General features: G+C 41.4%; 1 protein-coding gene across 6 annotated transcripts in view; it reads right to left on the bottom strand.

Moving 5' to 3' along the window:
- Nucleotides 1-16,989, bottom strand: part of HECW1 (HECT, C2 and WW domain containing E3 ubiquitin protein ligase 1) — a 260,401-nt gene that overhangs the window by 25,310 nt on the left and 218,102 nt on the right. For all 6 annotated transcript variants that reach the window (XM_026843836.1, XM_026843834.1, XM_026843837.1 and 3 more), the window contains 3 exons: nt 15,287-15,407; nt 13,786-13,899; nt 9,340-9,492 (listed from right to left, as the gene is read on the bottom strand). In XM_026843836.1, coding sequence (XP_026699637.1) covers nt 9,340-9,492; nt 13,786-13,899; nt 15,287-15,407 — 388 coding nt within the window. The remainder of the gene's footprint in view (nt 1-9,339; nt 9,493-13,785; nt 13,900-15,286; nt 15,408-16,989) is intronic.

Here is a 16,989-nt window from a genome sequence, read left to right as displayed (position 1 = left end):
TGGGGGGGGGGTGGTGGGGGTGGGGGTGAGGCACTGTAAACCTATGAAGTGGTGAAGTTTTATACATCACATAATTTATGTTTGCTTTCCAGAGCTTTGCCATTTGTTGAAACAAACTGGTCAAGCTACCGGGGAAAATCCACAGATTTAGTCATCTGCCAGACAAGAGGGCCATAAAAGCACAAGCCAGATGACTGCACATTTTCCTTCAATGGCTAACTACGAACACTGAAGCCACAATAACAGACTTATTCTCCGTCAAAGGAGGCACATCCTTTCCAGCCTGTCTGGGGTATTTAAGCAGGAGAGAGACTGCTCATCATAAACTCACTGGTAAGCACCCAGGAATGTTTACACCATGTGATGAAGCATGATGCAGGTATCCTTGAGCTAACTGCAAACTGCCTGGCTGCAGTGCAGAGGCCAGAAGCCCTGCATGGGTTTGCACCGGTCCAGAAGCCGTACACGGTCTGCACTGTGCTGCAATTCAGTAACCACCCCTGCCTCTGGGGATGGGGTTCCTCAACTGAGTAAGCTCTGACATCTGTATGCTAAAATTCAGACATGCCATTAATGGCTTGACAGTCTATTTTAGCTCTTGTTTTGCAAACCATCGAACACCTCCAACTTTCATTAATACCACTGTAAGCTGACAGCTCTGATCCTCTCCTGGGAACATGCAGAATGCAGCAGACCTGGATGTTTGTGTGGCTGTTCTGAAGTCTGAGAAAAGTTTCGACTTTGCCTTTATGAATCTTTCCAATACAATTAAATAACTCCAAGTTTCCAGTCTGCCTTTTCCAGGATGCAAGTCAAAAATCACAGTGTAAAAAGCTTCCTTCAATCAGACATAGGATACTGAATTTACAGTACTGTATTTCTGTTATTAAATACATATTTTTCCATAGAGGGTGGACAGGTCAGGATTTTTCTCATCGTCCATAATTTTATTGAAATTTTGAAAAATATTCCTGTCCCAAGTTGGGACAAACTGACAAATTTGACATTGCCTTTCTCCCTTTAAATACATTCAGATCAAATAAATTTAAATATTGAATCTTCCTTTTTTCCTGCATTTTAATGTAACACTAAGGTAACATACTGAAATGAAGAAGAATTTTCAGATGAAACTGTCTACTTTCAAAATATCCCAGGGAGAGACCTACACAAAGAGGTCTTTTTCTACTTTTTCTACTTTCTACTTAAAAATACCCCAAGTGAATTTGGGTGACTTACTGAAAACAATTCTGCTCTGCAAGCAGTCTTTCTTTTGATGTGTGAATTGTGTTTACTAATAAAAAATGTTAGCTTGGGAATTTCTGCACCTGCTCTAGTTGACTTTTCTTTACCTTCCCAAAGTCTTAATAAAATGTACTGAGAAATAAGGAGGGGCAAAGATGACTGAGCAATACTTCATAGTGACAGCTCAGCCTTGCCATTCCAGTGTGTCTGGAACACACGATATGAGGACATTCATCACTCCCTGGGAGTTTTTCACCACTACAAATAAACACACAATCACTGCCCACCCTGACGCTTCCCCGCAGGCCCACATGCTCAGAGACAGTGTGGATTTTACCCTTTTCTCCTCTACCACATGCAAGGTGGAGACACTATAGAGATTTTCATGTGAAGCCTCCCATCTCTGGGCAAATTTAATCCACAATGTTGCAAAAGACTAAATGGCCTTGAGCAAGGGAAAAAACCATAAAGATGACTTTTGTGAAAACGCAACAAAACAGAACACCCGCCTTTCCCTCAAACCAAACTCTAATTATGGAAGCAGTGCTCGACACTATGAGATTCAGAGAAAGGAAAAGGACAGAGACTGTGAGAGATATCTCTTCTTTCAACCCGTGTGACATTGCCATTCAGATCCTCAAAAGAACTTGAAAAAATTCCTCCAGTAAGAGACAGAAAGTCAAGAATAAGGTAAATGTAAAGCAGAAACATTTTTAAAAAATGGTTGCTGTAGAAGCTCAGTTGGGGAGAATGTTGTTTTTTTTTCTCCTTCAGTTTGGTTTGCCTTTAATCTTCCAATTCCTCCTGACCCTTAATAAATAATTAACCAGCTGTTGTGGCAGGCTCTATGTGATATAGTCATACATCAAACTTAATAGGAAAATCAAAGTTTACCTAAGTACAGAAGGCATTGAGAGAGATCACAGAAGGCATTTCAGTAACATACCCTTTTCACATAGTGAAAAGTTCTTCTAAAATTCCTTCAGCTGCATATTTATTTTAGTATCATTCTTGTCCCGAAGATTTACAATAGTGCTTGAAAATTTCTTATGGAAACATAATTTATTTAAAATAAGATATTGCTAGTAATTAAAATTTATAGTGTAATGTAACATTAAGTGCTTCGGTTTTCTATGGTGCCTTTCATGTGAGGATTTCAAAGCAGTTCAGAGCATTAGCGTACATCAGATGAATTTCAAGTTGATTACATACTAGGAAATCCTTTCAGATGGAAACTGAGGCAGAGGCAATAATCTAATTTAAAAAACAACTGAATGTTGCTGGATGCCCGCTCTGGGGTGCTATATCTGATCTGATTTTTAAGAGGATAACTTTTCAGCATTTAGCATAAACAGGACCCTTCAAGATGGCTGCAAAATTGGTCTTCCAAATTCATTCCTCCCCCAAATGTAGACCCCCACAACTGTCCCATCTGAGCCCCAAACCAAACTTAGTGTTTCTAACTCCCTTAATAAAACAGGTATTGAGCCATATGTAGGTTGCCTGCCACAACAGTTGAAAAATTAGAGAGATAAATGAGTAATTCAGGCTGCATATTCCCCAGAGCTACTTTCAGTCAGTGGAGAGGAGTAATGGCTGTTTGCAGACCTCCTGCTTAGATGCTGTGACTGCATTTCTCCACTGTTTCTATAAAGAGCCACGGAATGTGCCTAAATCCATCCTATGAGCTGGTCAGCATCTGAATACAACCCGTTAGGTCATGAGGCAATTTGTCACTTTCTTTAAAAACACTTTAAATGAAATAAGTCATTCTCAGTGTAGCAGGCTTAATGGAGCTTTGTTTCCTATAGATCTGTCTCTGATGGCCCTACATTACCACACTGCTATAGCTCCAGTTCCTCCTACACATCTCTGCTAGCACTTCCCACACTTTGGAGTAGCTCCAGTTTCTCCCTTCTGCCTTCCCTGAGCTTTCACAGCTCTCCCTCACCTCCTCAAGCTACTGAACAAGACCATATAGCTGATTTGCAGCCTGCACCTGTGATGGACCTGCCAGCTTGCTCATGCTATCTGGCCAGTTGAAGGGCCAAACAGAACAGGTAACTGTTGAGCTCACCAGCCCACCGTCAGAGACACTTCTGCAGGTCTATCCTTTATCCAGCCACAAGTTTCACAAAGCTTTTAGGAAATTATTATCTTTGAGATGTTTATCTTCCTGTCAAATAGGTCTCAAACTGATTAGAAAACTGTCTGATGGATAGGCGGAGAAATTGCACAAGGCACAACTCCTAAGGAAATGGGGTTAAGAAAACCAAGCAAGCTCTCTAAGGAGAAAGGACAGCTGAGGTTGCAACATTCTTGGTTCTTCTTGGGTTTATTAAAACAAAAAATGGGAAAAACAACACCCTGCATTCTTTGGCATGCTTGAGATGGATAGTGATGGCTATGTGGTTTCTCATTTACATGAAATAAATAAAAGGGAAGGTCAGACTTTGGCCGGGGGTATACCCACACAGCACTGCGCAGGCAAAGGGAGCTTGCTCTACCCATGTGCCAAGCTTGCCAGAGCACGTAAAAGCAATCAAGGCAGTGCCAAGCCTGAAGTAATCAGCCCTGATGGGAGGCAGCATATATTTTCTCAGCTCAATGCTGCAGTAACCACGTCAGCTGGCTTGGAGCACAGGGAAAAAGCAAGTTCGTGTCTGTATGGAGAGTGGGCGCAACAGGCTTGCATCTGCCTGCAGAATACGATGTAGAAATACATGCAAGTTTTCTGTCTGACTCCGTTCAGCAGCACGGACTCGAATATGAGGGGTACTGGAGGGCAGAAAGAAAGGTTCACTATGGGAATTGAATGAAGAAACTCCTGCCCCAAAGCAGTTCTAAATGAGCATTAAGTTAATGGAGTTCATTAGGACATCGCAGCCAGAAATCAATGTACAGCTTCTGGGGACCTGGGCTGCTGGGTCTGACTATATCATCTTTGTGGTCTTCAGCAGGGTTCTGCACAAAAACATTTTACTCACAAGTCTTCAACTTCATAATAAGGTTCTGCTAAATAAATGTATTAAATTTCATTTAAAGAAAAACAAAACAAAACACAACAGGACTTTTCTGAGATGGATACAGATTGCTAAGTATGATTAGCAAGCTGTAAATACCTCTAAGATAACTGTGACACCGGGGTACTGCTCTCTGACTGCATAAATGTCACAGCAAGGTCCACAAATGTCTAATTGTTAAAAAAAACATGCGGTCATTAATTCGCTATGAAAACACAGAAAAAGATGTTTCAAGTTAGCATCCCTCAGATCTCCAAATGAATGTCTGTGAATGATTTTATCTGTCTAGGCCATCTGGTCTTCCATGCAGAGACTGGGCTTTTCACATTTCTGGCTGTGGTTCTACATTTACAAACATGCAATGAACTAAAAATTGAAAAGTAGATGATGTGAAATGGATTGGTGGAGCGAGTCAGATAAAAGACCAGGCAAGTGATCTGGGGATAAAAAGTCTGGTGCAGATGACCAGATGAGTACGGTGTTGTCTCTTGAAGAAGGTTGCATTACATTGTCTTACTGGATTACTCCTGGGGGCAGGACTGTTGTGGAGGAAAACCCTGGCCCACTCAGAAGATGTGAAAAAGAGACTAGATTTCCACCTGACATCAAACCCACAATGTTTTGTGAACTGAAGAGACAGCAGTACTTTTGTTGTCACTGTCAGATGAAGTACTCACAGTAGGGAGGGAAAGTTCACGAGAAAACACTGAGAATTGCTTTATTCTAAGAAGTAGAACTTCTCATGTGATATTACGATGACAGCCAACTTGTAATAGCTGAAACTGGTAGCCACATGAACAGTGAAAGCATACAGAGACAATACTCTTCAGGTTTGGTGAAAGTGATACAGAAGTCATCACAGAAACAAACATTCAGTTTGCCATGTTGTTTAGCTAGAGCTGAGTAGAGAAATACTATGGAAAATGACAGACAAAACAAAGACCCGAAGAAAACCACAGTGTATCACAGCATGATTAGACAAATCATTTTGTTACAATACAGAGTGAATGAGATGCAGGGAAAAGATGCCAGCAATTTTTATAGACCTCTTGAAAATGCACTGTGAAGAAGACAGGGATAGTAACCAGTGACCCAGATGAAGATTTGAGATGACATACCCTGGAACTAGATATTTTGTTCCCAGAATTTAGAAACACATTTCCTCCATCTATTAGACTTCAAGATTTTTTTTTTTTCCTCTCAGGGTTGATTTACTCATCCAACCTTTTATTATTTACTTATTTTTGGTGAAAGGGAGAACTACAATATTCAATGAAACCTTGGTCATTCAAATCAGAAACAGAAACCTTGTTCACCTCAGTGAGAGTATATTTGTACACCCTCTAATACTGGGCATCCTGGACCCCGGTGCTTCAATGCTGCAGGGAACTGAAAGTCAAGTCTAAAAATCATTCAAAGGACTGTTAGCAGAGAGAGAAGTGAGAAGCTAATGTGGCAAGGTTATTGGGAACCATTTACTAGTATGTGAGAACTCAGCATTATGGAGCTGTACTGGATATTACACCCGTAACTTTACATGGGGTTGTTATAGAAACATTTAATATTCCCCACTACTGTGTCTCCCAGCATACTGAGAAAAACTTGAGGAGGATTCTTCAGTGATTCACCCTGTTTCAGTTGTCCAAGAGACCTGACCAAGAGCAAAGACAAGAATAGTACTTCTGGGCTAAACCATATTCTTTTCACTGAAATAATATATAGTAGCTGCCCCCACATTTTTCCCACTTATTTGGAGAAGGGCAAACTACCTTATGTGGGGGTGTAAACAGTATTTTAGAAGATGTTTTCAAATATCCACACAAAGAGCTAGACTTGTCCCCTAGATCAGATAGAATGGCTCATTACTGGCATGGACTGAAAGCAGCTCTTCTGGCTATAAGATTCAGGTACGTCCTGTAGCATGCAGATAAAAATGTGTATCATCAGATTCTTGGGTCTGGAGAGATAAAACTGTGTCCTTCCAGATACAGGGGGATTTAAAATAATTTTTTTTAACTTTGAAAATGTGTGATATCTTATATTTTGTGTGTTCAGCATGCACATATGTTAACTGAAGGAAAAAGTCTTATTCAATGGAAGCTTGCAGGAAAGGTGTTAAATCTCAGTTTCTCCATAAATGAGAAATATTTTCCAGTCATTATGTCTCTTTCTTAACTTGGCGTACATACAACTACTCTGCGCTTTGATGTGCTCATTTGGACTCTGAATGTTGTTTGTACAAAGAGCAAGGCATGAAATAAGCCATTAACAGGGGCAGAAGTGTAACTTTTAGGCCAGGGGAAAAAGAGCAGCCTATTTCTCAATTCTGCCAATACGAACACAACTTCACATGTTTGCATTTTGTTGTGTTTATCTCAAACTCGCCACTGTTCACTTAAGGAGGAGAAAACGTAAAATAATTTTGAGGGAATTGATTTGCTAGCCCTGTCTGGATTGGTCTTGCAGAATTACTATACAGGAAAACATATCAAGGGTAGATTCCACAAGCCTCACAGCACCAAAAGGCATACAGTTCAAGAAATCTGCAAATCTAAACCAATTGTGGTTGTGTGGTTTTCATGACTGACGTGAAACTTCAAGCTTTGAAAAGACTATGAATATTAATTATCTGTGACCCTGGGCCTCTCAAAACTGATTCATCCATCTATGTTAACTGATGTCTCATAACAAATTTGGGAACAGGAAAATAATTTTTATTTCTCGCATGTTAAAGGGAGGAGGCTCTGCTGGAATCATATCAACATGTAAATCTGAGAAACAGAAGTTTTAGCCCTGACTTTGATGAGAACAAAGTTGGAGAAAGACCGAAAACTTCAGAAAGCCCCATTCTCCTCATGAATAAATAATGACAAGCAAGTTAGTGCAGTGCCCTCAGAGAAGTTAGCCTATAAAGCCTTTATGGGAGAATCATGCTCTTTTGAGTTTTAAAAAGCTTGGTCCAAATCCTATCTCAGCTGGCTGCACAGACTTCTGAATACAGTACTCTATGGTTACGTATGAATAGCTGAAATCAGTCAACAAAGAGCATGAAAACATTTAGAATGCCCAGATATCGACAGGCCAATCATGAAATCTATCAGGCTAATTATAAACTGCTGGTCTCAGCCAGTTATTTCCATAACTGGTTGAAAAAGTATTTCCAAGCACTTACTGGAATGCTTTTCTTTCCCTTGAGTTCTGCAATCTTGCCCTATTTACACTACTTTATGTACAAACCTCTTCACTCATAGCATTTATTTCCTTCTGCAGGCCAAGGGACATTATTTCTCTTTCCTAAAAAAAAACCCACCAAAAATGCCCAAAGCCCTTTCTGTATACAAGAAACCTGTATAGATACGTGTAGTTGAAGAAATATTATCCTAACTGCTACTGATTTCTGAGTTAAAAGCTAACTGCTATAGAAAATCATAATAAGTGTCTTCTACTGTTCTATATGCCTGGGATACCTTTAAAAATCTGCCTCTTTCATGCTGAAATCTCTCAGTGAACAGAATAACAAAATGAGCGGATCAAAGTATATACTTTTTGCAGCAGAATTTATCACTTAAGAAGACTGCAGCTGAACTCTTCACAACAACAGTATTTATAACAGATAAGAGTCAGGGCCTATTTCAAATACCGCTGAGATAACATGGCAACATCATTTCTGGAGAAGGAGGCCTGCATCCAGTTTGCTCACAGTGTGGGCAGAATGATCTTGGGTTTGCACCTGCCTAAGTGGTCCTGTGCCCTGAAATCAAAATGCATCTTCACAAATACAGCATCCTAAATCAAAAGCTTATCCATGCTGCCTGTTAAGCAGAACAAAGGGCAGACTGTATTTCTTCTTGAAAACTAGGAAGCCACTGCATAACATCTAATGAACGGGAGATGGACAAGCTGTGAGAACTAAGCTGCTCTCTTCCAGCTAATGTCAGTAGAAAAACACTTTAATGAAACATCATTGTTAGCATAATGCTCCACTGCTGGAAGTGATAATACAAAAAAACCAATTCAGAGACCATGCTAGTCACAGCAACATCCTTTTGGTTTGTTTTGTTTTTTTTTTTTTTTTTTTTTTTTTTTTTCCACTGCAACCTTAATAGAGGTGATGGTACAACTGTTTAGCTGTTCTTGATCTCTTGCCCACTGTAAGCCAAAGCAAAGGAGAGTCTGTTTACAAGAATAGAGGGGCATTTACTATTTGCAATTTAAAAGGGACATGAACTGCCTTCCATTTTAAAAAAGGATCTCCGAGAGGAGCCAGTCAGATTGGTTAGACAAAGAAAAACATCATAGGAACAAACCCATGTGGCAGTATTTCTTTGACACAATGAAATCCCACAAGGGATCAAATGACGGCCAGGACTTGCAGCCCATGCTTCACTGAACCACATCTGAAACTATCAAAGGAAAAACAACTCTCAAAGACAGACAGATCTGGAGGCAGATAGAAAAACAAGGAGATCACAATATGCATTCAGAATTTCTGATAAAGAAACAATATCAGAAATTTGTCTGTTTGCACATAGATGTGGTAAGGTGAAGTACCTGCTCACCCTACTGGCCTTGCCACTCACAAGCAGGGACACTCTGTCAGGGAAGAAAAAGGAAATCGCTTTCACTGGCCTTTTTTAAGGCCTGTAGTAGGTACAGAGCAGCAACGTGGCTCTTGGAGAACACTGTGTAGCTTCCGAGCACAATGCTGCTTGATGTACAGAAAGACCACACTTGTTATTCTTAGAAAAGGACCAAGGAGAGGAGGCCTGGATTAAGCAGAGGACCTCTCCCCATCCTCTTCACATTCGCACAGAAGTACAAAAACACCAAGTCCCAAGTAATGTGAGCAGGACATTTTAATCGTAGTACCACATCACAACTCCTTTTTCAGAGCCTACTGTTGTATTTACACATACTCCCTCTCTTCCTTCTCCCAGCGCACTTCCCACTTCTTCCCAGCAGAAGCAATGATATTTGTATGCAGTCTAGTCTAAACTGGCAGCTTTTGTGTTTTGCATTTCCATTTCTGTATTACTCTAAAAGGATTGTTCAATTCTGCATAAAATGTTCTTACCATTCCAGGTGATTTTCAACAAAGGCAGACATGGGGCTGATCTGTACAGTGTAAGTGTCGTTGGCTGAATATTCAAACAGCCCGTAATAAGGATTGAAGAGCTCCTGAGACAGAAGGAAGAAGAATTCTCGGGAGGGGCCACTGTAGTCCAGCCTGGAAAGGAAAAGGTAAAAAAGATAAAAAAGATAAAAACAAGGCTCATTCCTATTTCAGTGAATTGCCTACACTGGCTGCTGTCTAACACCTACTCCTGTGCAGTTGAATGTTTCTAACATGATGTATCTCTCCTCTCAAAACTTGTTTCTGAGCCCTGAACAAGTCACAGTGCTGAAACTTCACCGGCATCTAGGTTGATTTGGGAGGAATCATAACTTGGACACAACCCTTAAGTAGTCTCTTTGTTCCAAAAGTAAATTGGAGGTACAAAGCTCAGCCTTGCCTTAGCTGGCTGGCTAGAAAATGGTTAGCTTTTTAGTGAGAGAGTTTGAACTGCCTATGAACACCTGGGTTCACAGACCAGACGGTCCAGACTGAAATAGAAATTGCTCTTACTCCTACACTGAGATGTAACCAAAGATACAACCTAGCCCCAAGGATGCTTTCTTTCTTAGCTATAGGTATAACCCAAAGGTCAATGCTGAACAAGACCAAGTCCCAACAGAACCAAATCTCTTAAGATAGAATGGTGATTCCTCAGTTGTTCCATCCAAGCTCTTCAACTTTTGCCATACTTTCAAATACACCTTAAGATGTGCTTTGTTGTTGCATGATTTTGCTCTGCAGAGAGTCACCTTTTTTTCCTTGTTTCTTTTTTCTTTTAAACTCAACTTTTAAATCAAGCTGTTTCCAATTATCTCAACTTGAAAAAAAAAAAAAAAATCAACCCAAAAGTGCTTCACTAATGCATTAAGTCCCACTGTGATGGGTTTATTGAAAACAGATCATCCCCTAATAATGGTAGGTAGGTTTTTCAATCTAAAGTAAATCTACATGTAGCAATATGAACAGATGATTTGTAGCCCTATATCTCGTGTGCCAAAAGATTTTCTGAGGTGGGCACTATTCCTTCTACTTAACAAATGTAAAGTAAGTGGAAAACTCTGCAACTGGATCAGAATGGTGTGTATTGTGTTTGAAGTTATGCAAGCATAACCACAAGGGGCTGAAAGATTGGTTTGTGCAACTAGGAAGATGATAAAGGTCAGGCTGGCCCATCCTCCTCTGTTTTACTTCTGGAGATTCAGTACTTTTCTCTTTGAGCAGCTTCGGCTCTAGAATCATGTGGTGAGATTAAAGCCACAACAGCAAAAGGGGATGGTAATAAGTCCAGATGAACCACTAATGCTAACCATGTAACAGATCTGGTTCAATGGATGTTAAAATACTGGGCTAAGCCTGATGGTGGCTGGAGTAAAGAACTACAAACACCACCTGCCTATGTTCAAAAACCCCCAAGGAGAGACTAGGTACTGCCTTTCTGGGCAACACATTAACTCATCATGAAGCCTTCATAGTTCATTTTCAATGTCATTTTAGCTTGGAAACACATGGGAAGCTGTGCCCATTACACCATCCTGTGGCCATACAGCATCAACTTTTCGGTAGGGAATTGGTATCTTGGAGTCCCTCCAGCAGAACCTATATTAGCATTAAACAGAAGAAACCCTGGGGGAATGTATCTTCAGATGTAAATGAATCAGTGAAGAATGAATGAATTTGAAAATCAAATTGGCTTGTAATTTCTCCTGAGGATACTGTGCCACACACAGTAGAAGTTATTAAAGATGTGGGGAAAACAACATGACTTCAGCAAGTGTTAGCATACTGGGACGCTATTCCAAAAATACAAACTGAGGTATGCTGCATGTTTGTGCTTTACTTGCCGGCCAGAGGCAAAACCCGCTGTGAAAGACAACCTCTGTTAAATAATATTGAACCCATAGAGTATAAAAAGTAAGAGTTAAGAAAACCCCTGATACTGAGGTCCCCGAGTGACTGTTTTTGGTGACTTCTGGTTTTGACTGGAGGGCAACGGAGCTGGTGCAGGGTCTGGAGCACAGGTCTGATGGGGAGCGGCTGAGGGAACTGGGGGGTTTAGTCTGGAGAAGAGGAGGCTGAGGGGAGACCTCATCGCCCTCTACAGCTCCCTGAAAGGAGGGTGCAGAGAGGGGGGATGAGTCTCTTGAACCAAGGAACAAGCGACAGGACAAGAGGGAATGGCCTCAAGTTGTGCCAGGGCAGGGTCAGACTGGCTATTAGGAAGCATTTCTTTGCAGAAGGGGTTGTTGGGCGTTGGAATGGGCTGCCCAGGGCAGGGGTGGAGTCCCCATCCCTGGAGGGGTTTAAGAGTCAGGTCGACCCAGTGCTGAGGGATCTGGTGGAGTTGGGAACGGTCAGTGTGAGGTTAATGGTTGGACTGGATGATTTCCAAGGTCTTTTCCAACCGAGATCATTCTGTGATTCTGTGAACATGTCCCCAGACAAACTCAGCTCAGCAGAAGCTCTTCACTTGTGTTGGCTTTGTGTGTGTGGTTTTGGTAGTGGGGGAGGGGGCTACAGAGTGAGAAGCTTCTAGAAGCTCCCCCAGCTCCAAGTCAGACCTGCCTCTAGCCAAGACTGAGCCAACTAGCAACGGTGGCTGCACTGCTGTGATAAACCATTTAAGATGGGGAAGCTGGGAGGAGGAGTTGGAGTTCTGAGGGAGACACCTCTGCAAACACCGAGGTCAGTGGAAGAAAGGAGGAAGGTGGGGAGGTGTGCAGGAGCAGAGCCCACCCTGCAGGCCCCGGTGAGGCAGCTGTGCCCCTGCACCCACAGAGGACACCAGTGGAGCAGATGCCCACCTGCTGCCTGTGGAGGACCCCATGCCGGAGCAGGGGGCTGTGACTGAAGAAGCCTGGGAATCTGAGGGAAGCCTGTGGTGCAGCTATTTGTTGCTTGGAGGACTGCAACCCATGGGAGGGGGAGGGACCCATGCTGGAGCAGTTCATGGAGCGATGCAACCCATGGGAGGGAGTCATGTCAGATAAAGTTCATGGAGAACTGTCTCCCATGAGAGGGACACACGAGTGTGAGCAGTCCTCCCCCTGAGGAGGAAGACGTGGCACAGATAATGGGTGAACTGTCTGCAACCCCCATCCCCTGCTCCCCTGTGCTCTTGACAGGGAGGAGGAAGAGAAATTGGGAGCAAAACTGAGCCTGGGAAGAAGGGAGGGGTGGGAGGATGGGTTTTAGGATGTGGTTGTATTTCTCACTGTCCTACCCTGCTAGTTAAATGAAGTGGTGGTGGTGTTTAAATTCAATTTTGTTCTTTTTCTTCCCCTAACAAATCTGTATTTTACCAGTGACCATAATGGGTGAGTCATCCCTCCCTGTCTTTGTCTCAATCCCTGAGCCTTTTGTTTTATTTTCTCCTTCCCATCCCTGAGGGGGAAGTAGTGAGCAAGCAGCTGTGTGGTGCTCAGTTGCCCTCTGGGCTCAAACTAGGCCAACATGACACCTCAGAACTGATAGTGTCAGCAGTTACTGGACGTGCTGAGAATTGCCCCAGAGCCTTACTGTTTGTACTTACTGTACCTTTGGAACTCAAATCCTATCCATGTTTTGGGTTTTGGTTTTTGTTTTTTTTTTTTTTTTTGTAAAGAAACTTTATATGCAAAGCTACTGAAATACAATTTCAACCCTTTGTTATATGGAACACTGGCAATATGCACAATGGTCTTTCCATTATAAAAGCATGTGGATTAAGCCTCAATTACAATGTAGCTCTTGAGGTGAGCCAGGGTGGCTCTGGAAGGTTCTGTTTAGATTTGGACACACTAGGTCAGGGCCTGGCTTTAATCATACAAGAATGGCTCATGGATTTGTAAGGCTGGCAGAAAGTCTTCTAAGAAAAGTCCTTTTCAAGAGACTTCTATTGCTTTCATCTTCCAGTTGGGTGAATTAAACTGTAAGGACTGAACAGCATTCATGTTTCTCACTTCAGCCAGAAACAAGAAGTCCACATATGGATAACAAATGATCATTAGATGGCATGTAAAGCAAAAATTTCTGAAGCAAAACCAGATCCATTTTAAGGAGTTAGAGTAACAAAAGGGATAAAGGTCTGGTCTCTAATTATAGCCCTAAGACTGATTCAGTGTGTAAACATGGGCCTGTAGTTCAGTTTTGCCTTCCAGCCAGTCAAAATACCTATGGCAACAAGCTGAAATTAGATTTAACCACTTAAATTGTCACTTTGAGACATCTAGATGGAAGGTGTTACAGGAAAATGAAGCATTACTGCTACTGTTAGTTTTAACAAATGTTTGAGCTGATGAATCACTTACTCAGAGACAAAACAAAACCAAAGAAACATTACATAACAAGAGAGGTTTAGCTTTAGTCAACTCTGTGTTTTGCAACATAACAGCTACTTCAAAACCAATAGCATGTAGTGGTTCCTACCCTTCCTCGCCAACAAACGTGACGTAGAGTTTGTTCCGCTGGAGCTCCTTGCGTGAATATGCCATTACCTGGTTGAAGGTGCCTTCCAGCAAGTGGTCACGTCGTATAATTAACCTGCAAAGGGAGGCAGAAATAGAGATCTAATGATTGAGTCTTGTGTGAGCCTGTGAGCCTGAAGGTAAACAAGAGCTGGCAAAGAGAGACATTCATTCTCAGAGAACTAAATAAAGTTGCATCCACTGGTGCACACGCCACTTGGCCATTACAGGTTTTCAGTGAGTTGTTTCATTAGGCTTTTCTACATGTCTCAGAGGTTAATTTCTTCACAACGGTGTGATTAGGTTCAAAGTTCTACTGCTGACTCTCTAACACCCTCTGTGTACAAATTTGTACGGTAGAGGGGGCTGTGAGTTTCCTATGTATATGAGGTCACAGCTTTCTGGGGTTGGCCCCAAACTCCTCCTGGATTTAATTCAGTGAATGTCCATGGAATTACTGCTTCTGTAGCAGGGTAAGCAAAGGGAGTATCAGCCTCTGTTTATACAACACGCCTCACTCCCCTGCCAATCTCTAAAACAACTTAATGAATAGTACATTTAAACACCATCTATGCAAGAAATCCTTCTTGTTCATATGTTTGTGGACATTTTAAGACAGACCTTCTAAAATGTATTTTGTGATTGCCTTGGACCCACTTAGCAGAACACCAAAAGAGATAACCCATGTCTAGGACTCCCCAGCTCTGTAAGAATATTTTGATGATGACATTTGCCTGGAATAAATTGCTTGGCTTCATACTTTTTTTTTCCACAACAGATGTGATTTGGTAGGAAGCCAACCTGATGCATAAATTCAACCAGATGCCCAGGAAATACCTTAGAAACATATAGTCCTTTGGCCAAATTGGATAACTAGATAAAGCACAACTAGGTACAGACTCAAAAGCCAACAAGATGTCTGGAAAACAAAGTCTACAACCAAATGACAGGGATCCCCAAAATACATGAAAAGAGGCAGAAATCTCTCTAGTTCAAATCTAGGAGGACTACCAACTACTGAAAGTTAAACTTGAATGTACAGGCTAACTTCTGTAGGGTCGTACTCTGGTCCTGAGTTATAGTGATATGTAGATCCAAAGGGTTTGGAGTCAGTCCATCATTACAGTGATGTAGCTGTTAATAATCTCTGGTGGACATTTGCCTGAATGGATGATTTTCCTACTAGCAAATTATAGGTGGGAATACCAGCATCCCTTTAAGGTAGGGAATGGCAGTGTAAAGAGAACATGAATCTATAAGAAATAAAACTTCTACAAAAAAACCTCTTGAAGGTAATTCTTTGGCATGATATACTAAAATCTTACCTTGCCCTGATGATTCAAGAACAAAATGCAATCTCTGATGTGTTTCCCACTCCCTATCAGTGTCTTCATTCACGCATGATGACGAAAGACAAAGCTACACCACGTTAGACTATTTGAGTGAATTGTCATAATACTCACTTAATTTTACCTGGACCTTGCCCATACCCTTTGGCTTCAAGTTTTCGATAGAAATTGCGCAGCTTGGCTTCAAAGTCCCTCCTGTATGGAGAAGGTGCTCTTGCACTTGCTCGCTGCAGTCCTGGTGGGAAAATGGACAGCATCCTAAATTGTAAGGGGCTTTAAATTTTTCCATATCATACAGCTGATGCTTCCAGACAAAACTGCCTAACAAATGCATTAGGAACTTTTTATAGGTACACAGTGCATGCAGTATTATTCTTGTTCTACCTAGCATTAATGGAGTTGTAATGTCCTATAATTCAGTGATTGAAATGACTTCCAGGAGGTATATCTTCTTCACTAAAAAAATCGTTAAACTTACCTCGGTTGTGGTTTTGTGTTGTCTCAGCCTTTAACTATAATTGATCTGAATGGAAATTCAAGGATCAGAAAGGCACGAGAAAGACTGACATGCATAACTCCCACTCACAGTCATTGGTATTTAGGTTTTCTTTTCCTTTTGCACTTTTAAGAGATCTCTCTCTCCTCTGCATTGTATAGATCTCCTTACTTGGCAGGATTAAACCTCTGGAGCTCAAAGCAATGCTTCTGACTGGAGCCTAGCACCCTAGCCAAGCTGGGAATCGGGTTTCCCTGAGTTAATCAGACTGTATATTAAACACTTCCAGCTATCAACACAAAACCCTTTTGTGGCATCAAGGATTTCTGTCAGCAAGAAATGCTACATTTTCCTATCATGATTCACACAGACAGCAGATTTTTAGCAATTTGGGACCTGCTTTGTTTTGAAGTCTGCATTCTCAAAGTAGCTGATTAGCCCTTTTGTATAAACAAGCACCGTATCATAAAGGGCCCAAGAATGGATCCATGAAATCCCATTTCCCTATCTCATTACAGAAGACAATAAAAACAAGGCCTTTTATGAGAAATCTGTCAGAAAATCCTTCACAGGAAGGAAAAAAAAAAAAAAAAAAGTAATTATGTTTAGTGGGAGCACAAAGTATTGTGGCTGCCAGGAGGGAAGGACTTTACTAATTGTCTCTGCTGGTAAACCAGAAAGGCCTATTTACACACAGTGCAAAGAGAATCCCTTGCGACACTTCTTCTGTTAGACTTTTTTTCCCCCAGGACATAAGAGAATGGGTGTTCTCATGGGCTATGTAACCAGTGGCAGAAATAAGCAAGCACACAGTATGTTGCCTGGTATCACAAGAACAGGTAAAAACCAGAGTGCAGTCCTTTTAACATTCTCTTAAGTCATGTTCTCACCCAATACTTAGATTTTTGCCTTGCAGTAGACTTGCTTATGACCTGTCCTGATGTAGAGGAGGGAAACTGTATTAATAATGGTGTTAAAACTCATTAATTAAAATAGGACATTCTGACAAATCACTGTCCTCCTACAGACAAAGCTTCAGCATTTAACTTCTTCACATCAAAAAACCTTCCAATTTTCCACAGCCACCTCCAAAATATGTCTTTTGTCCATTAATTTTGTTTAAAACCAGATAATTTAAATGAATGTTTAAAAAGCTCAGCCAAAAATGGATTTCTTCAGATCACATTTCTGTTGGTTCTCTCAAACTGGCCACTGGACACAGCCATGCAGTGAGACTGGGGGGGCTCAAATTTCTATAGCATAAACAATAACTACAGAGACATACCACAGCTGGAAATAACCTTCTCAGACAGCATGTCTT

Source organism: Athene cunicularia (genome assembly GCF_003259725.1).
Source record: "Athene cunicularia isolate RWA chromosome 2 unlocalized genomic scaffold, athCun1 chr2_part2, whole genome shotgun sequence".
NCBI lineage: Eukaryota > Metazoa > Chordata > Aves > Strigiformes > Strigidae > Athene > Athene cunicularia.
This window is presented reverse-complemented; position numbering and strand designations above follow the sequence as displayed.